At 34.9% G+C, this 22,386-nt stretch overlaps 1 protein-coding gene across 3 annotated transcripts in view; it reads left to right on the top strand.

The window, feature by feature from the left end:
• PHKB (phosphorylase kinase regulatory subunit beta) overlaps positions 1-22,386 on the top strand; it is a 240,072-nt gene that overhangs the window by 101,464 nt on the left and 116,222 nt on the right. For all 3 annotated transcript variants that reach the window (XM_080828157.1, XM_080828156.1, XM_080828158.1), the window contains exons 7-8: positions 1,450-1,565; positions 17,313-17,376. In XM_080828157.1, the coding sequence (XP_080684283.1) occupies positions 1,450-1,565; positions 17,313-17,376 (180 nt within the window). The remainder of the gene's footprint in view (positions 1-1,449; positions 1,566-17,312; positions 17,377-22,386) is intronic.

Here is a 22,386-nt window from a genome sequence, read left to right as displayed (position 1 = left end):
TTCTTTTTTTTACTTAAATTCAAGTTAGCTAACATACAGTGTGGTATTGGTTTCTAGAGTAGAATTTAGTGATTCATTACTTATAAATAACACCAGTGTTCATCCTGACAAGTGTCCTCTTTAATGCCCATCACCCATTTAGTGTACCTCTCCCATCCATCACTGTGTCACTTTTTTTTTTTTTTAAGATTTTATTTATTTGACAGAGAGAGAGATCACAAGTAGGCGGAGAGGCAAGCAGAGAAGGAGGGGGAGCAGGCTCCCTGCCAAGCAGAGAGCCTGATGTGGGGCTCGATCCCAGGACCCTGAGATCATGACCTGAGCTGAAGGCTGAGGCTTAACCCACTGAGCCACCCCGGCGCCCCCATCACTGTGTCATTCTTAAAAGTACATACATTATATTAATTATGTATATGGGGAGATGTGGGAGATACATATTGCTACTTCAGAAGGGATCTCAAGATGAAGGATAGTTAGGAAAGTGCGCATACTCAATTTGCGATATTGAACCAAACATGGTAACTAAATTTAAAGCATTGTAATTAAGACCAGTAGTTCAGTTAAGATATTGTCCTTCTTAATATGAACAGTTCTTTAAAATAAGAACTGACCATAATCTTTGCTTTCTGTAGTTACTTTTGAAAGTTTAACTTTCATTATTTGTCTGAAATCTTTATAAGGGAACTGTGATTCTTGGCTTGTTGGTTGGTGCTCATTTCTAATCATTAGCTTTGAGTTTGTAAGAATGGGTATCAACAGTTGTAGAAAAGACCAGAAGAATATTAGATTCCAGGATTAATGGACTCAAGACTCCAGGTTAATCTTAACGAGTCAGTTAATGGATTGACTCATTTCAGAACTGAGAAATACCTTTTTACCTCTAAAGTTTTAGATTTATTTAACATTTTATATGAACATTTTAGATAACAAATATTTATTATAAAATGATGCTTTATATTTTTCTTAATTCTCAAGATACCCAGTGTCTATGAACAGTAATAGATACATTGCTGAAAAATTATAAGTTGGAGCATTGACAGGATTTAAATTTCATTTCTGTACTGTATATTAAGTTCTCAGTTTAGGCTTCATATTAGAAAAACTAGGTATAACAGTTTACTGTATTTTATACTATGCTATATATATACTATATACTATACTATATATATATATATACCATATATATACACACACACACCCCATATATGTGTGTGTGTATATATACACACACACACACTATATACTATATTATACTATATTATACTATATACTATATTATAACAGGTTACTATATTTTATAGTAATATAAAAAACAGTAATTTAAACATACCAAGAAGGTATTGGTAGCAAGTATATAATTGGATTTCAAATGATAATCTAATTGCTCTTGTCAGTATCTAAAGTTTCTGCTATTATATGTGTCTTTATGTTTCATTTCTTATTTTTTAGGTCTCTTTTATTCAAAACCTTGTATTTTGTGTAGAAAGAGTTTACCGCGTACCTGACTTTGGTGTCTGGGAAAGAGGAAGCAAATATAACAATGGCAGCACAGAGCTACATTCAAGGTAATTTGGTGATTTTTGAGTTTTTAAAAAAATTTAAATGTGTGGAATTTGAATAAAAATCAAAGTATTAGATTGCAACTATCATTTCTATGTTAACTTTCATCTCTTTTTTTCCTATATATGATGCAGATAAAATTCACTTAAAATTAAAGCAAGAGACTACTCTCAGGGCCCAGAAACAGATGTAAGAAAAAAAGCAGGATATCTTTCCCAACTTCCCGTGGTTTCGGTACATGCATATCGACCTCCAGTCCAAGGCTTGGCCTTCTTGCTCAACCAATTATTTCTCTTTTTTTCTTCTTGAAATGATACCATTTGAAAGATCAAATACATTAAAATTGCCAAATACCAAATGTGTGTTCATTGCACATGAAATTCCCTTCCATATTGTAGAGCTGGCCTAACCAGACACCCACACCCTTCATACAAAACTTAACATTTATTCTTTTCTGTAGGAGATGTGGTCAGCATCTTGCATTCTGGTTTAGTGGGGTTTATAAACAACAATAGCTTATGACTGGTGTTAGTGGTATATGAATTTACTTTATTCCTTAAGGTTAGGGAAATAGCTTTAGTGACTGACTGTACCTTTTACTGAAAAGTTTAGCTCTATTGCACCAAAAATAAAATATCTAGGAATAAAGTTAACCCAGGAAGTTAAAGACCTATACTCCAAAGACTATAAAACATTGATGAAAGAAAGTGAAAATGACCCAAACAAATGGAAAGATATTCCATGCTTGTGGATTGGAAGAACCAGTATTATTATACAGCTCATACTACCCAAAGCAATCTACAGATTTAATGCAATCACTTTCAAAATACTAATGAAATTTGTCACAGAACTAGAACATTAATCCTAAAATCTGTGTGGAACCACAAAAGACCCCCAATAGCCAAAGCAATCTTGAGAAATATGAACAAAGCTAGTGATATCACAATTGCATATTTCAAGATATACTGCAAAGTTATGTAATCAAAACAGTATAGTACTGGCACAAAAATAGACATAGATCAATGGAACAGAATAGAGAGCCCAGAAATAACCTGTACTTATATGTTTAATTAACCTGCAACAAAGGAGGCAAAAATATACAATGGGGAAAAGATAGCCTCTTCAACAAATAGTATTGGGAAAACTGGATAGCTACATGCGAAAGAATGAAACTGGACCAGTTTCTTATACTGTACACGAAAGTAAACTCAAAATGTATTAAAGACCTGAATGTGAGTCCTAAAACCATGACTTTCCTAGAAGAAAACCTAGTCAGGAATTATTTTGACATTAGTCACAGAAATATTTTTCTCCTCAGGTAAGGGAACCAAAAACAAAATTAAATTATTGGGACTACATCAAAATAAAAAGCTTTTTACAGTGAAGAAAACCATCAACAAAAAAGGCAACCTACTGAATGGGAGAAGGTATTGCAAATGGCATATCTGTTGAGGGGTTAATATCCAAAATATATAAATAATTTGTACAGTTCCACATCAAATAAACAAAGAATGTGATTAAAAAATGGGCCGAGTACCAGAATGGACATTTTTCCAAAAAAGACCTACAGAGATGAACAGAAACATGAAAAGATGGTCATCAGGGAAATACAAATTAAAAACACAATGAGATATCATTCTACATCTGTCAGAATGGCTAAATCATAAACACAAGAAATAAGTGTTGATGAGGATGTAGAGAAAAAGGAACCCTTGTGTGCTGTTGGTGGGAATGCAAATTGGCACAGCCACTGTAGAGAATAGTATAGAAGTTCCTCAAAAAATTAAAAATAGAATTATTATATGATCTAGTAATTCTGCTATTGGGTATTTACCCAAAGAAAACAAAAAACACTAATTTGAAAAGATAACGTACACTCCTATGTTTACTGCTGCAGTATGTACAACAGCCAAGATATGGAAGCAACCCAAGTGTCCCATCGATAGATGTATGAATAAAAAATATTATATCACATAGGATGTGATATCTATATATATTCCATTATATCCATATAATGGAATATTATTCAGCCATAAAATAGAATGAGATCTTGCCATCTGTAACAGTATGGATGGATCTAGAAAGTATAATTCTAAGTGAAATAAGTCAGTCAGAGAAAGCCAAACACCAAAGACAAATACGGTATCACTCATATGTGGAATTTATAAAACAAAACAATGACAAAAAGAGACCAAAAAAACCAGAGAACAAACTTGGGGTTGCCAGAGGAAAGGTTGTGGGATGGGTCAAATAAAGGGGTTTAAGAATTCACATATCTTCTAATTATTTTTTTTTTTTAAAGTAGGCTCTACATCCAACATGGGGCTTGAATTTATGCCCATGAGTTTAGGAGTCTCATGCTCTACTGACTGAGCCAGCTAGGTGTTCCAAGAGTATATGTTTGTTTGTTTCTTTCTTTCTTTCTTTTTTAAGAGAGAGAGTGGGAGGTGAGAAGTGGAGGGAGAGACTATTAAGCAGACTTCATGCCCAGCAATGAGCCTAGTGCAGGGTTTGATCTCACAACTCTGAGGTCACTACTTAAGTGGAAATCAAAAGTCAAGACACTTAACTGACTGAGCCACCCAGGTGCCCCAAGAATATGCATGTCTTGAGCATTTAGTGGTGTATAGAATTGTTGAGTCATTGTGTTGTACACCTGAAACTAAAATAACACTATACGTTAATTATACTTGAATTAAAAAAAAAGAAAAGTATTGTACAATTAATTAGGCTTCTCAATTTCACACTGAAAGATTTAAGATTTAAAGGTTATCAACTATAGGTTTAGATCATTGGGACTTAAATGAACTGTAGAAACAGTTCAGGAATCATTAGTTAAGAAGATATACTTTTTTGAATAGAACGACTAATCATACACAAAAAAATTAAGCTGATTTAAGATACTTAGTAAACTAAAAATTGGCTCCAGATCACTAGCTGGATCTCATGCCTCAGTTTCCTCATCTACAAAATGAACCAACAATAGTTTCTACTTTAAAAAGTTGTTGTAATGATGGAGTTAACATATACAAATCATTTGAATACCTAAGCAGAAGTAAGCATTAGAATGCAAGAGTACTTACACATTTCAGAGTATGTTAATAACAAATATTGAGCAAAGAAGTTTTTTCTATTAACTTTAGGAAACTAATTTATACACATTTTTCTATAAGTTTATGATTTATATGAGGCATTTTGAAATATAGAGCAGGATAGTAGCAATCAGGAAAGAAGTCAGTGGAATAGAAAAATGATTTGTGGGAAGTTCATTTCAGGCATTAAGCGAATTCTGGAAAATACTAAAAACAGGAAGTTATGTTTCAACTATCATTCAAATTAAGTTCTTAACACTCCAGATTATCAGTCAAATTGCAAGAAAGTGGATCTAATTAGAAAAGGTGATTTTTAAAAATCTATCTTCTTTTCAGTATTTATGATTTATCAGTGCCCTTCCCTGCTTTTTAATAACCATTTAGTATATTCCATTGTGAACCCACTGACATTCTCAGTATATAATATTTGGAGTAAGGGTTTTTCTGTTTACTGTTTACTGTTTTCTGTTTTTCCGTTTTCTGTTTACTGTAGTAAACTCAGGAAGAACCTTGGGTAAAGGTTACCATTAACCCTAAAAAGTGAGGGTATTGGAATGTCCCCAGTGAAAAAGAGAGACTCCAACAAGTTTGCATGTAACAGAGGTGCCAGACTTTTAAATTGAATCATTAAGGATTTTATTTCAAGAATCAGAAGATTATTATGTGATGTTTTTTGCTATCTTTTGCATGTAAAGTCAATCTTAATTTGCGGCAGGTCAGTTTTATTCAAATGGATGGGAAATGAAGTTTGCCATTTAGATTTGGATAGTGGGTTTTACACATTTAACATTGATCTCCTAATTTTCTATGGGGTATTACTTTACAATTCCCCAAAAGAACTTTAAGCATTTTTTTTTCCCCCAAACATTTCTGAACTCAGATCTCTACAAGCATGTTTTGGATGTGTCATGTCTGGTGCCAAAAGGGTGTTTTGAAACTGCAGGAGATCTGAGCCTCGTGGCATTCATGGGCTCAGTAATGGCAATGGTGGTAGGAGGCTGGTAGCCTGCACTTACACATGGGTAGTAGAATGTAGAGCTGCTACTAGATAGGGACGCTTTATCTATCCCAGAACTATCTGTTCCTAGTTGGATGTGATCTTTACTGGTTAATACAATATCCTTGTTATATCCTAAAGCTGTTCTCAGGATGTTTCAGACATCCTGAAATTCTGTATCCCTGAAATAGTATATGATAATTGCTCCCATAATACTGTCCTTTGTCTTCTAACTTACTTTTCCTCTCTTCATCTCTGTGCTATACAGTCCTTCAGCAGGAGTCAGTAAAAGAGCACAATCTGACTAGTTCCTTGGTGCTCACTAAGGTCTTGGCCAGAGTGACTGGCTTAATTAAGTGTTTCTTCTTTCCTTGCCTCATTGCACACATCCCTTCTAAGCTGCACCTTGATCAAAGAAGATTTCTGCCTCTGGGCCCACAATATGCATGCTGTAGTATTCTGAGGTCAGAGGCTCCCTCTTCAGCATCCAAGCTCAGCTGTTACTTAATAATTGAAATCTCTAGTTCTGTACAGTTACAGAATATTTTTTATTTAGGCCACACCAGGAACATATTACTGCCTTTTATACAGAAGAAAGTTAAAGTTTAGAAGGTGTTGTGCTTCTCCCCCAACACACACCTTAAAACAAATCACTAGGTAGTAGGGCTAGAACTGGATTCCAGGTGTTTGGCCTCCAAATGGAAAGTTGTTTCAACTATATCGTGTTGTAATTTAAAGTCTTAAAAAGTTTCCTAAAGTTTGAAATAACAGCAGGGTGTGCAATCTTGGTGAACTTTTGGAAAGTTTTAAGGATATCTTTAAGTAATCATTAAAGTTTGATTCAGCTTAATGCTTTGGTTAGTCCCTTGCTGATCTGCCCTTTTCAGCCCCAGGTTTGCTGGTATCTATTTTAGTTCAAATTCTTTAATTATTTAGTATTTCTTAGATAAACCCCAAAGTTTTTTGTAAAAAGTGATCTCATTACATTTATCTGAACCCCATTCTAGCAGCAACCTCACCTTTTCCGAGGGCTTTAGTAAAAGGGTCTATTGCTCTAAGCTTACAATGAATCTTTTTTTAAAACATTTCCTAAGTAACCATTCCCAGTTTTCTGGTTTTTCTGTTGACCCTATTTTCCTCAAGCAATATGTTCCTTTCAATTTCTGCTAAGGTGTCTGGAACCATATCAGATAATTCTCTTTTCTTCTGTTCAGTCTCAGTCTTTTAGCAAGTTCCTATACATTTAAAAATCCTCTTCTTTGATTTAATTGTATTTTCCTCCATCTGTAATTTTGGTACATATTTATTGTAGCACTAATTCTTAACCCCCAAAGTTAAATATCCAAGTAGTTTTCTCAACCTTTCCAAGTTTAATTTATGTATTTTAATCTTAATATTTTCCCCTCTTCATTTATATAAGGACATTCCAACTCCTCAGGCTACCTTTAAACTCTTTAAACCAAAACTCTGTTTTGGAGACGAGAGGAGTCCTCTGTAAGATATGATTGACTCTCAAACCTAACCTTGAATTGTTTTGGTTATTGGGAAGCACAAAGGAATACTTTAATATCTAATGAATTAGTAATGTAAATATATACCCAAATGGAAAGATAACGTTTTTGAACATTGACTCCTAAAGAGAACTTTACATTTAACAGCATAATTTCCTTTTTCTCATTTTGTTAAATCTTATATTTGCAATATAAAAGAGACCGTAGAAGCAAAAATTTAAATCATTTTTTTCAAGTTTTTTTTTTTTTAATGGTTTTATGTTCTATTCTCTTGGCTTTTCCAATAAAGAAAGCCATCATTAAAATATGAGGTAAGTAACTATCATAACACCACTTAGTTTAAGATGCATTTAGTGTCCATTTTTTTCTTTATAGTTCTTGTTATTTGAAGTTATGTAGTCTTTTTCAGTCATTTTTGGTGTTCCAGTCATTGAGTTACGATAGAAGCAACTATCCATCCACTGTGCTTCATTTTATGAATTTTTACCATACTAAACAATTCATGAACATCCATTACAGCCTCAGTTTTTGGATTCCATGGTGGGTTGTAAATCACTTAGTCCAAACCCATCCTTTTTTCTAGTAAAGCTTGATTTATGTAACAAATCACATTACTATAACAAATCACATCACAATATCCCAAGAAATGTTGCATCTAGCCCTTTTAAATGAATGTTGAGGTGAAACCTTGTAAGAACAAACTGATATATGTTCTATTGGCAATAGTCCCCTAATATTAATATATTCATTAGCTAATTATAGAATAATTTTCAGAGAGTATCTTGTGCCAGTAAAATATTTTTAATTCTTACAACATAATGTATTCTATTTGCCAATAAAATGTAAATCACATTAGGAATATGTTTGTGTTTCTAAATAGCTTGCTTTTGCCAGAGATTCCAATAACCAGTGGTTGGTAAATTAATGTACTTGTGAATTTCAATTAAGTCCAATTATTTAACAAGTTGCATCAGGAAGGCAGGTTAAAATGGACAGAACTCAACATTTACTGTATTCCAGGCACAATTTTTTTTCTTTTGTAATGGTTTATTAAGACAATTTCCAAATTCATCTCTTAACTGCTTTTATGTACCATTGTTAAAGACAGAACCTTGGGCTGGCTACATTATGTATTTCCTTTAGTACAGAGTTTCCTTTTTATTTGCCTTTTGAATAGGTTATTTTCTCTCACTTCTCAAAATACTGCAAACAATCTTAATAACACATATACCTCACTGTAAGGAGGAGTTTCTGGTATTACCAAGGTTAGATGCATGTAAGTGCTTGTGCATTAAACCACCACATATTCCACATATACTTGGACAGAATTCCTTTAGGTTCCAGGCTTTGTCATTTCTCTGAAATGTCTTTGGATGTGAAAAGAGACCACTGCCCTTGTCTTGAGTATACCAGCAGGACTGTGTGAAATATTATGGAATTTGTTTAACTGGTGGAAGCATCAAGTACTTCCTTTACTGGTGTTGAAATGCTAGACTGTAGATTTGAGTCAGTAGGACAATATCTTAAACCCAGATTATTAGCTCAATTGTTCTTGAAAACTAGGGTAAAATGGTCAGCATAGATTTTAGTGAAAACATACAAAAATGTAAAGATATCCTGTGATCAGTGTAATCTATACCAAAAATCCAAGTGTCTTTTTGCAGAAATTGACAAGCTGATCCTAAAATTCATATGGAAATGCAAGGGACTCAGCCTAGCTAAAACAGCCTTGAGAAAGAACAAAGTTTGGTTCACACTTTCCATTTCAAAATTACTACAGTACTATGCTTATTATGTGTAGAGTAATTGCCACAATAATTAAATAGTGTGATACTGGCTTAAGAACAGATATAGAGATCAATAGAATAGAATTGACAATTCAGAAATAAGTCCATACATTTATGGTAGTTGATTTTGGTGAAGATGCAAAGACAATTCAGTGGAGAAAGGATAGTTTATCTCAGCAAATGGTGCTGGGACAACTGGATATCTATATGTGAAAGAATGAATTTGGAAACCTACTTCACACCATATACAAAAACTAATTTCACAGACCTGTACCCCTAAATCAAATAATACATTATATTTTAATAAAAAAAAAACTAATTGGAAATGGATCAAAGACCTGTATGTAAGAGCTGAAACTGTAAAACTCTTAGAAGAAAACATAGTTGTAAATCATTGTGACCTTGGATTAGACAAGAGTACACTTTAGATGTAACACCTAAAGCACATGCAACCAACAACAAAATGTTCTCTCTACAGGTTTTTGTGTGAACAAAAGTTTTCATTCATCTGGGATGAATGCCCAGTAGTACAGTTGGTAGGAAGTTGCCGTTTAGATTCCAAAGAAACTATAAGACTGTTTGCCAGATCCCTGTATCATTGTACTTTTTGATACAATTTGTCTCCATCTTTGCCAGAATTTGGTGTTACCATTATTATTTTTTTTAATTTTAGGCACTCTGATAGGTTTATACTGGTATTTCATTGTGATTTTAATTTGCATTTCCTAGTGGATAATGAATGATGTTGAATCTCTTCATGTGCTTAGTTGCTATCTGTAAATTCTCTTCAGTGAAATGTCTCTTCATGCTTTTTGCTCATTTTTACTTGGGTTGTTTTTTTATTGTTATTTCTTGATAGTTTTTAATTCTAGATACCAGTCCTTTGTCAGATATGTATTTTGCAAATATATTCTCCCTACTATAGCTTGCCTTTGTATCCTCTTAACAGAGTCTAAACAGAGCAAAAACTTTTGATTTTGATGAGATTGAATTTATCAATTTTTCCTTTTATAGGTTGTACCTTTGGTATAAAGTCAGAAAACTTTTTGCCTGACTCTAGATCCTTAAGATTTTCTTCAACAACTTGTTTTCAAAAAGTTGTATAATTTTATGTCTTATATTTAAGTTTATGATCCATTTTGAGTTAATCTTGTTTGATGAGACTAAGGTTGAAGTTCTTATTCCTTTTTTCCTTTTTTACCTAAGAATATCCAATTGTTCCAGCATCATTTGCCTTTGTTAAAAAGACTATCATTCCGGGATGCCTGGGTTGGGTCCGTAGGTTAAGCCTTTGCCTTTGGCTCAGGTCTTGATCTCAGGGTCCTGGGATCGAGCCCCACATTGGGCTCTCTGCTCAGCGGGGAGCCTGCTTCCCCCTCTCTCTGCCTGCCTCTCTGCCTACTTGTGATCTCTCTCTCTCTCTCTCTGTCAAATAAATAAATAAATCTTAAAAAAAATAAATTAAAAAAAAAAGACTATCATTCCTCCATTGAAATGCCTTTGTGCTCCTGTTAAAAAAAAAGTGGGCATATTTGTGTCAGTCTCTTTCTGGGTTCTATGTGTTTATCCCTCCACTAATACTACACAGACTTGATGTGATCTTGTGATTTTTCTTCTTTAGCCTGTTAATATTATGGTGGATTACATTGATTGATTTTTGATTGTTGAACCTGCCTTGTGTCCCTGGGATCAACTCCACTTGGTTAGTTATGGTCAGGGTAATTCATTTTATATGTTGCTAAATTCTGTTCGGTAACACACACACACACACACACACACACACACACACACGAGGGATGTTGGTGTATAATTGTTTTTTGTGTATTGCCTTTGTCTGGTTTTAGTATTACAGTAATGCTAGCTTCATAAAATAAAACCCGAAGTACTTTCTTTCCTGTTTTCTGGAAGAGAGTATATAGAATTGGTTTTAACTTTTTTTTTTAATGTTTAATAAAATTCTCTAATCAAATCAGCTAGGCTTGGAGATTTATTATTTTTTTGGCCACTTTGAAATTATGGATTAAATATCCTTAAAAGTTATGAGGATATTCAAATGATTTATTTCATATTGGGAAGTAAAAGTAGTTAATGCTTTTCTGGGAATTGATTGATTTTTTTGGTAAGCTGTCAAGTTTATGTATATAGAATTATTTGTAGTGTTTTCTTATTACCCTTTTGATGTCTGCTATGTCTGTAATGATAGTTCCTTTTTTATTCCTAATATTGGTCATTTCTGTCTATTGTTTTATTTCTTTGACAGCCCTGCTAGTGATTTATCAGCTTTTCTTTAGCTTTTCAAAGAATCAGTTGTTTCATCAGTTTTCTCTATTATTTTCTATTTTTAATGTCATTGATTTCTGCTCTCATCTCTCTATATTTTTTGGTTTGCTTTGGGTTTATTTTGCTCTTTTCCAGGTTCTTTATGTTAGAGCTTAGATAATTAATTTGAGGCTTTTTTTCTTCTTTTTTCTAGGATATGAATTTAGTGTTATAAATTTCTCTCTCAACATTGCTTTACCTTTGCCACACAACCTTTGATGTTCTATTTTCCTTTTCATGTTAAGTATATTTTTTAAATTTTACCTGAGACTTCCTCTTTGACCTACATGAATTGTGTAGATGGGCATGTATTATTTTGTTACAAGTGTTGGTAGATTTTCCCGTTGTCTTTCTATTGTTGATCCTAGTGTGATGCCACTGTAGTCAGAGAACATGTTATGATTTCAGTTCTTTTATATTTTTGAGGTCTTATGGCCAAGATATGATCTATCTTGGTATATGTTGATTGGCACTGGAAGAAAAGGTGTACTCAACTAGTTCTGTAGATTTTTATGTCAGCTTGGGCTATCATAAAATACCATAGACTGGGTAGATTAAAGAATAGGAATTTATTTCTTATAGTTCTGAAGGCTAGAAAGTCCAAGAGCAAGACCAAGTGCCACCCAATTTGATTCTCCAGTGAGGACTGTCTTTCTGGTTTATAGATAGCTACCTTCTTACTATGGCCTCTCATGGCAGAGAGGGAGAGAGAAAGGAAAATCTCTGGTATCTCTTCTTATAGGGATACTAATGCCATCATGAAGGCCACATCCTCATGACCTAATCTAAACCAGATTACCTTCTAAAGGCCTCATCTTCAAATATATAAAGGTGAAGGTTGGGGCTTCAATGTATGTGTATTTGGGGGACATAATTTGGTCCATAGCAATAAGGTTATAAAAGTATTGATTAGATTCTGCTAGCTAAAGGTTCTTCTCTATCTTTGCTGATTTTATGTCTAGTCGTTCTACTAATTGTTGAGAGAGGAGTGTTGAGTCCCCAACTATATTTGTGGTTTTGTCTATATGTCCTTTTAGTTCTGTCAATTTTGCTTCATGTATGATGCAGCTCATTTATTTGATGCATGCACATTTAAGATTGCTATTGTCTCCTTGTTGAATTGACCATTTAATTATTATATAATATCCCTCTCTGTCTCCAGTAATTTTCTTTGCTCTGCTGTCTACTTTATCTGATATTAAATAGTCACTCTTGCTTTTTTTTTTCTTTTGGTCACTCTTGCTTTTTTTAAATTAATGTTTGTGTGATATTTCTCTTTTTATCCTTTTACTTTCAGTCTGCCTATATTGTTACAATTCAGTTGAGTTTCTTATGGATGATACATCATTGGGTCATGGTTATTTTTGTTTTTTGTTGTTTTTTAAAAGATATTATTTATTTATTGATTTGGAAAAGAGCAAAAGCAAGCACAAGCGGAGCTGGGGGAGGGACAGGCGAAGAGGGAGAAGCGGACTTCCTGCTGAGCAGGGAGCCCAGAGTGGGATTCAATCCCAAGGGCCTGAACTGAAGGCAGAAGCTTCACCAACTGAGCCACCCAGGCACCCTGGATCATTTTTTTTTTTTAAGTTTTTATTTATCTATTTATTTGACAGACAGAGATCACAAGTAGGCAGAGAGGCAGGCAGAGAGAGGGGAGGAAGCAGGCTCTCTGCTCAGCAGAGAGCCTAATGCGGGCCTCTATCCCAGGACTCTGGGATCATGACCTGAGCTGAAGGCAGAGGCTTTAACCCACTGAGCCACCCAGGCGCCCCCCAGATCATATTTTTAAATCAACTCTGCCAGTCTTTCTTTTGATTGGTATAGTTAGATCTTACTGATGTGTTTGGGGTTAAGTCTGCCATTTTATTTCTGTTTTGTGTTTATTCTCTCTGTTTTTCATTTCTCTGTTTTTCTTCTTCTACCTTCCTGTAAGTTCTTGAACATTTTTTAGAATTCCATTTTGATTTATGTATATTGGATTTGAATGTATTTTTTTGTGTAGCTTTTTAGTGGTTGCTGGAAGTAATACATTATTGATACACAACAGGTCAAGCTTATTGATGTCATCATTGTACCAGTTGGAGGAAAATAGAGAATTACTTTTTCCCATCTATATATAATATAATATCTTAAGTATTTCCTCTCCAATATGTTTACAACCACAGTTTCACGACTTTTGCTGTAATTATTACACATAATTTATAAAATGTAAGAGGAGAAGAAAAGCCTGTTATATTTACCCATATTTTGCTTACCATATTTTCTTCCTTTTTGATTGTTCCAAGGTTGTTGTTTTCTTTCCCTCGTTCTATCATTTCCTTTCTATTTTGAGAACTTATTTTAGTCAGACTTTTAGAGTAGATCTGCTGGTGATGTATCTCTTATTTTTCTTCTTTCTGAGAATGTCTTGCTCAGATAGATAAACTGATAGATAAACAAATGTATTTACCCATATAAGATTCTGAGTTGACAGTTCTTTTCTTTCAGTGCTTGAAAACTTTCATGGCACATCCTTTTAGCCTTCATGGTTTCTGATAAGTGACTGTTATTCAGTTGTTTTTCCTCCTATAGGGCAGGTGTTTTTCTCTAGCTACTTTCAAGATTTTTTTTAATAAGATTTTTAATTTTTAAGTAATCTCCACACCCAGCCTGGGACTCGAACTCAGAACCCTGAGATCAAGAGTTGTTCACTCCACCCACTGAGCCAACCAGGCAGCCCTTTTTAATATTTTTAATTTGTATTAGTTTTCAAGACTTACGGTGTTTCCTAGCATGGACATTTTCATTTTATTCTGTTTGAGTTAGCTGCTTGAATCTGTAGCTTTTGTCTTTTGCTAATTGGGAAGTTTTCTGCTGTTATTTCAGGTACTTTTTTTAGCCCTGCCCTTTCTCCCCTCTTCTTCAGGGAGTTCAATGATATGAATGTTAGATGTCCCACAGGTCCCTGAGACTCTCTTCATTTTCTTTTTCTTTTTTTTTTAACAGTCTATTTTCTCTCTTTTGCTTTGTTTTATCTTTTAATTTAGTTATTTTTTCTTCTGTCTTTTCCTTCCTGCCATCAATTCTGTCTATTGAGCTTTTTGCTTTGATTATTGTATTTTTCAATTCTAATGTTGAATTGAAATTGCTGAGACTATCAGTTTCTTAGCTGAGGCTTTCTATCTTTTCATATGTTTCACTCATATTTATGATTGCTCAATGAAGCGTTTTTTATCATGGCTGCTTTAAAATTTTGTCCCATAATTCTAACATCTTTTTCATCTCAGTGTTAGGATTTATTGATTGTCTTTTTTATTCAGTTTGAGATCTTTCTGTTTTTAGATATGATGAGTGATTTTTTTTTATTGAGACATAGACATTTGGGTATTATAAGACCCTGAATCTTTTTTTTAACTTTTTACTTTAACTGTATATTATTGATGCCACTCTGGTAGTGGCAGGGGACAGGAGCATCACTGTATTATTGCCAGGTGAGAACGTATTGCCAGGTTTTTTGTTGACACCCAAGATGCAGATTCTTTGTTACTTCTGGGTCTGGATGGGATGTATAGTTCCCCAATAGGCTTCCACTGATGACCTGCCTAGCTGGAAAGGATATGAATGCTTCATTACTTATTCCCAGTTGGCCTCCACTTACATGATAAGGAAAGGGTGTAGTCTCCTTACAACTGGACATTAGTGAAAGTCGTAACTTTCCAATGGACCTCCTCTGATTCCATCCCAGCAGAACAAGGAGGTTCATTTCATTACTGATGGGTAGGAGTAGAAATCTAGACTCTCTGTATAATCTTCACGGTATGAGGAGGGGAGCCTTCTTACTACCTGTTGGGAATGAAAAGTCTCGGCTTCCTCCTTGGACTTTTGTGACACCATCAGAGCTGGGAGGGTTGGTGAATGGGTATGGTTCTTCATTATAGACTTAGAATGTAAAAGTCTAGGTTTTCTACTCAGCCTTTATAGGACTGGGTGGGGCTAAGTCTACAATTTTTTTCTAAATGGTTATTGTCTAAAAGTTTTTGCTAGGCTGCTCTTTTCCTGGTTCTTTGGCTAAAGAGAGCAGGCTTTTGTTGGGACTTTTTGTATATGGGCCTACTGGCATTCCTAGTTGTTGGCTTCTTTAAGTCTGTTATATATGAGGCAAAAAAGTGTTGTTCCTAGAATCTTGAGGTTCTTAGCCAGTCTGCCTTATTTCCATTTTCTGAGCCTTTTTATGTTTGAAAAGTGTCCAAGGGTTTTAGTTGTATTTAGTGAGAGGAATTAGGGAAAGTTATGTCTACTCCACCTTTCCATCCATGTATTTCAAAATAAGTTTCCCACCTTTTTCCATTCTTTCAAAATAAGTTTTCCTATCCTGTAATTAAAGTAGTGCTTACTTGAGAACATTTCATATAAACAACTCATAGAAAATGGGGATCGTTGTGACATGAATAGCTTAGAACAGTGGTTCTCAATTTAAAACACATTCAAGCACCTAGAGGGCTTTTATTTTTATTTTTTTAAAGGATTTTATTTATTTATTGACAGAGAGAGAGAGATCATAAGCAGGCAGAGAGGCAGGCAGAGAGAGGGGGAAGCAGGCTCCCCACTGAGCAGAGAGCCCAATGCAGGCCTCAATCCCAGGACCATGGAATCATGACCTGAGCCGAAGGCAGAGGCTTAACCCACTGAGCCACCCAGGCGCCCAACATCTAGAGGGCTTTTAAACACTGATTGTTGGGGGCGCCTTGGTGGCTCAGTGGGTTAAAGCCGCTGCCTTCGGCTCAGGTCATGGTCCCAGCGTCCTGGGATCGAGTCCCGCATCAGGCTCTCTGCTCAGCAGGGAGCCTGCTTCCTCCCTTCTCTCTCTGCCTGCCTCTCTGCCTACTTGTGATGTATCTGTCAAATAAATAAATAAACACTGATTTTTGGATTCCACTCCCAGAGAGGAGTGAGAACTGACATTTCTAATAAGTTCCCAGAGAATGCTGCTGCTTTGGGGACCATACTTTTGTAATCACTGCTTTAAAGGAATGCTTAGATGATGATAGACCATTAGTTTCAAAAGATATTAATGGCATATGTTGTTGCTTTAAGTAAAAACAAAAAAATTACAGGAAGTGCAATAAACTAGATATTTGATCTAAAATATTTAAAGGTTAACATTTATAAGATGACAGTGTCACCTTTTCTTCAATTTTTCTTTTTTTCCTTTTATTTTAAAGACTTTATTTGTCAGAGGGAGAGAGAGAGCTTATAAGCAGGGAGAGCGGCAGGCAGAGAGAGAAACAGACTCCCCACTGAGCAAGGAGCCAGATGCGGGACTCCATCCCAGGACTGTGAGATCATAACCTGAGCCAAAGGCAGATGCTTAACTGACTGAGGCATCCAGGATCCCAACAGTGTCACATTTTTAGTGAAATTGGGATCTTTCCATTTTTCAGCACTATTGTATATGGCATTTGAAAGGCCAAAGGAGTACACATTTTATGCAAAGAGAAGAATGTGGCAAAAGATGAGAGGTGTGGTGATCAAGTTGTTCTTTGAGTATAAAATAATGCCTATTTTATTGGACCCTAGGCCAAGAGTGTTTGAATGGGTATATTAAGCTCTTACTAAACTCTGGTAAGTATATGATGTACAAGATCTTTTTTAAGGCTCAGTGTTGATGGCAGGAGAGCTCTGTTAAATTGATCTGAACAAATGATGCCCAACCTGGTTATTACTGAGTACATGTCATCATAATACACCTTCCTCTAAAGTTCGTCTTTTTTTTCCCTTGAGTTAGTGAATATAAATGATACTGGGATTAAAACTACTCCCATCAATAGTATGACTATTTGTCTAGATCAAGGTGAACTTAGAAATATTTTCCCCAGAAGATCACTAACCATAAAAAAGAAAAATTAAAATAGTGAAATGTCAGATTAGAGTCTCTTAGACATTATTTTTCTCATGGAAGTTGTTATAAGTGTTAATAAAGAAACTTACTTGTGAATATTCATTAGATAATTGTTCTTATTTTGTAGCCAGATATCAGAATTCTAAAGGATTTTCTTTTCTCTTTTAGCTCTGTTGGCTTAGCAAAAGCAGCTCTAGAAGCAATTAATGGATTCAACCTCTTTGGCAATCAGGTAAAATAAAACAAAACAGGAATATCAACAACAAACTGATTATTTTGTTGAATTGCATGATTAAGTAATTTGGTCATTTATCAGGTCATTCCTTATGATCGAAGAATGTCTGAAATTTATGTAGCAGCTCATGGTTGATCAACCTTTCCTTTGAATATGATTTGCCAGTTAAATCATATTTTTCTAACTAAAAAAATTGCTTAATTTAAAAATGCCTTTTGAAAAAGAATTCTTATTTTCTTTGTTTGGTAACTTTCCCCCCAAATCTCTTATTGCACTTTCACATTTTTATTTCTCTCTCTCTCTTTTTTAAGTAAGCTCTATGTCCATCACGGGGCTCAAACTCACAACCCCAAGATCAAGTGTTGCACGCTCTACCGACTGAGCCAGCCGACCACCCCGTTTTCACATTTTAAATATTCTTGATATTACAGATCACATATTTTCTGTGTCAGTTCCCGTGTTGATTTCAGTATGATATATATCAATGTATATCTCACACAGAGGGGAATTTGCGTAATATGTGCAGCCAAAGAATTGGAAACTTTGATTCTAGCTTAACCCTCAGCTAGCTGTAATTTTATGTTTAAATCTCTTTTTCTTTGGGATAAAAAGGAAATCCTGAGGGTTGTCTTAAATTTTCATAAGATGTTTAACCAATTTCTACACCTAATCAAGTGACCATGGACTGATTTGTCAATGGAAGGCAATAATATGTAGGAATATAGGTTGCTTTTCTCAATCAAGGAGTAGGCTAATTTTCTTTAGCAATCTCTGTGGATTTTTAAGATGGGAGGGTAAAGGAAGTTTCCAGCTGATACTATGATTAACCCTAAGCTATTAAAATGCTAAGTCAGTGAAGATACATTTTAGGAACTTATTCAGATCTGCAAAATGTGGCATGGTTTCTGTTATGGCAGTTATAATTTAATTACAGGTCTTGAATTTAATAAAGGTTCAAGTTGACATATGGCAAAAAGGAGTGACATTGTTTTTCCAGTCAGGAAATAGGATCACTGTCTGCTCTGTACCCCTACCAGTGAGCTCTATAACTTTGATACTAGGATCTAACGTAGAAGGTTTTCATACAATTAAAAAACAATTAGTTTAGTGTTTGGCAAAGATTAAACCCTCAGTAAGTGTTATCTCTCGTTACTATTAATGAATTAACGGTAATTCTAAAGAAAGGACATGAAGAGAATGGACTGAAAGACCTCTAGAGAGTGTCTCAAAGAGATGGAGAAGCCTCATGGACTAAACCATAAGTGTTATAGCAGCAGTCTGAAAAGATGCAGGTCTTGTTTTTCTGTTCCCCATGGCCTACCAAATAGTGGCTGAGTAGAGTTGTATGTTTAGGTTGGATGTTATGAAGTAGTGGTCAGCTCTTTTTCTGCAGCTGTGCCATCTCCTATGGTATACTGGAATCTTAGCATATGTAGCTTATGTATCTTGTATATACCCCCTCCACCTATCCAGATACCTACACACATAATTGCACCTTTCCCAACTCCCTCTCAGGGCTCTTCCTTCAGCCTGCTTTTCCCAGAAAGCTCTCAGAGATCTCTTAGCCATAACTCTAAAAGCACTGAACTGCTTTTTTATGCATTCTGATTTTGAGTTATAAGTATATTGCCAGTATTGTTACCCAGCCATAATTTCTCAATCTTGGCTGTGCATTGGAGTTATCTGAGGAACTTAACCAATACTGATGTGTGGGCTTTAGCTGTAGAGATTCTGATTGAATTGGTCTTGGGGAGGCCTGGGTGTTGAAGTTTTCCTGTACTGCCCAGAAATTCTAATACACAGCCAAGGATGAGAACAACTGCTCTAAGCAAGTTCATTCTTTTTTTTTTTTATTTTTTATTTATTTATTTGTCAGAACAAGAGTGTGAGCGCACAAGCAGGGGGAGTGGCAGGCAGAGGGAGAAGCAGGCTCCTCACAGAGCAAGGAGCCCGATGCAGGACTTGATCCCCGAACCCTGGGATCAGGACCTGAGCTGAAGGCAGACACTTAACTGACTGAGCCACCCAGGCGTCCCAAAGCAGAGTTACATTCTTGACCTTGTTTAGCTTGTGTTTCTGGCAGAGTTATACACCAAATGTTCACTGACTGGACTATTCTTTGATTATTTCCGGTAGAAATTTAGACAAATAACGCTTTATTCCTGTAGCCACACAGATGTTACCTATTGCAAGTAGAACCCCTCTTCATCTTCCTTTTTTTTTTTTTTTGATAATCAGAGCTAGTTTTGCAAATTCCCATCACTGTAGCAATGAAATTAAAAAGGTACCTGCTAAACAGTACCACATTTAAAAATTATGTGATCTTTTTAGTGTTTTATCATCTTATAATATTGCTTCATGTGCTTAAAAGAGCTATGATCTCTAAAATCAGTAGTTAGAAAAAGAACTAATATAACAAAGAAATGTTTTTGTTCAAACGAAGAAACCTCCTCAAGTCATAGATCTTTGGAGCTGGAAGGGCCCTTCTCTTAAAATGAATGGTCAGAGAGTTGAGATGGCTTTTTGCAGGTCATGAAACAGAGGCAAACCCAGGAATTAAACCAAAGCCATTTGCTAATGAATCTGGAATATCAGCTGTTAGTACAGGAAATCATGGATCTTGAATGCTTTCCACCTTTAAAGGTGTCGGCTATGCGAATTCTTGGAAAACTCTTAAGGCTTTTTTTTCTTTTTTTTTAAATTAAATTAATTAAAATTTTTACTAAGATAGAACTGATATATAACATTAATTTCAGGTCTGTGACAATGACTAGATATTTGTACGTGTTGCAAGATGATCACCACATTAATTCTAATTAATCAGCTATCGTCCACCAACATACATAGGTAGAATTTTTTTTCTTGTGATAGGAGATTTTAAGATCTATTTACTTAGCAACACTCAAATATACAAATACAATATTATTAACTATAATCACCATGCTGTACATTACATTCCCAAGATTTATTTTATAACAGAGTTTGTACCTTTGACCGCACTATTTTCTTCTTAATTATTGAACTTTTGGAGGAGGAATCCATATATTGAACAATGTGAAAGTCTTGCCTTTTGCCCTTTGTATACTTCAGTGTATAAGATGAATGTTAATTTTTATTTTTATGGGAATTATTGGGTGGGAAAAGCTTTTCATTTTCATTATGACTATCATGTGTTTCTACTTCCTTTCTTTTTTTAAATATTAGACTTGCTTTATTATTCAAGGAAAAACCCATTATTTAAATATTTACTCGATGAATAAAATCTTAAAAAAAAAAGAAAAGGGGATGCCTGGGCAGTTCAATTGGTTAAGCGTCTGCCTTCGACTCAGGTCATGGTCCCAAGGTGCTGCAGTCAAGTCCTACGTTGGACTCCCTGCTAAGCAGGGAGTATGCTTCTCCCTCTGCCCACTGCTCCCTCTTCTTGTGCGCTCTCTCTCTCTCTCTTTCTGACAAATAAATAAATAAAATTTAAAAAATAAAATAAAATGTTTACTCTGAAACTATTTTCAAAACTTATTCTCTTTTCATTGGGGAGGGTATGGGCTATGATGAGTGCTGTGAAATGTGTAAACCTGACGATTCACAGACCTGTACCCCTGGGGATAAAAATACATTATATGTTTATTAAAATAAAAAAATTTATTAAAAAAAAACAACTTATTTTCTTTTGTGAGAGAATACCCAAGAAAAATGTATGATGAAATGGCCTAATTTCTTTACTGAAAAGTTTATAATAAAGGCTAGTTTCTAGCATTAGAAATATAACTCATATAATCCTCAACATGAGAATTACATATTTCATGATGATTTCAAAATATATCCTGTATAAATATGATGACAATATACAGAAATATTATTAGATGTAATACTTAAATAAATCATAATTTACACTCAGCAAATGTCATTGGCATTGTTAGCAACAGTTTCGTGATTCCTGGGTCTGAGTCTCAGCTCTGCTCTTCTAAAACCCTGAGAATTAACTCTCAGGTTCATCTCTTTCTGTAGTTTGAAAATGTGAGTAGGATCTTTTGTAGAGAAAAGAAGCATGGCTTGTGGGAAGGGCTACTAGAGGCTACTGTTTGGTCAGTATGTAAAAGCTGGCTATTTATACACCCATGGCCACCCATAGCCATGGTACAAAGGGGTAAGGCCCATCAGCAAATATTGTTTCTGTAAGAAAACAGATTTCCAGGATCTATCACAAAACTAAGAGATAGCCTGATACTGAACTAGGGAAGACTGTGGTGTCATCAGAGTGGTGTTGGTTTTGTTTTCAGAAGAGTAGAAATGATTTCATGTATAGTAGATATACTAACCAGTTTCATTGTTTGGTTCTTTGATGCTGGATGAAGCCAGCAAGCCCATTAGCTCAGGTTCAGAGAAGTGATTAATGAGGAAAAGAAAGACCCAGACAGTTCTTCAAATCATTTCACTTTGAATTGAAACTAAAGAGATCAGTAGTGTCTTATAGTCATAGATGTCACCCTTGGTACCATCTCAAATGTTTGTTGTGGTCATGAAGCCTGGGGTAGATGGTTCAGTGCAGCTCCTACCCACCACTGAAACTCAAGTCCCCATGATGGTAGTCAGGTTGAAAGAAATTCTAGTGTATTTACTAGGACACAATTGCAGAAACTCAATTTGGGGATTAAAGTTTGAACTACCAGTCTTAAAATATGTTCTTTTGCTGGAGTTGAGATATTATGGCAGAATTGTGATGATTTCAGGAAATGGAAGATGAAAATAAAATATCCAAAGCTAATCAGGTATTTTGCAGTGACATATACATATAAAACATCCTTTCATATAATGTGTCTTTAACTGGCGAAATTAAGATACTAAGAGATGAGCTGAGGCCAGAATCTAAAAGGTGATGACTGGAGAGATTGCTCATATTATGAAAAGTGTTCAAAGCAATGGAGACATATGTAGCTTCCTTTCAAGTTTACAGTCCTAAAATTAATGTGTCTGATAATTTAAGGAAGGTGATAATTAATTCCATATGTA

The sequence above is a fragment of the Martes martes genome (genome assembly GCF_963455335.1).
Source record: "Martes martes genome assembly, chromosome: 17".
Taxonomy (NCBI): domain Eukaryota; kingdom Metazoa; phylum Chordata; class Mammalia; order Carnivora; family Mustelidae; genus Martes; species Martes martes.
The sequence above is the reverse complement of the archived record's forward strand: the minus strand, read 5'-3'. Positions and strand labels throughout refer to the sequence as shown.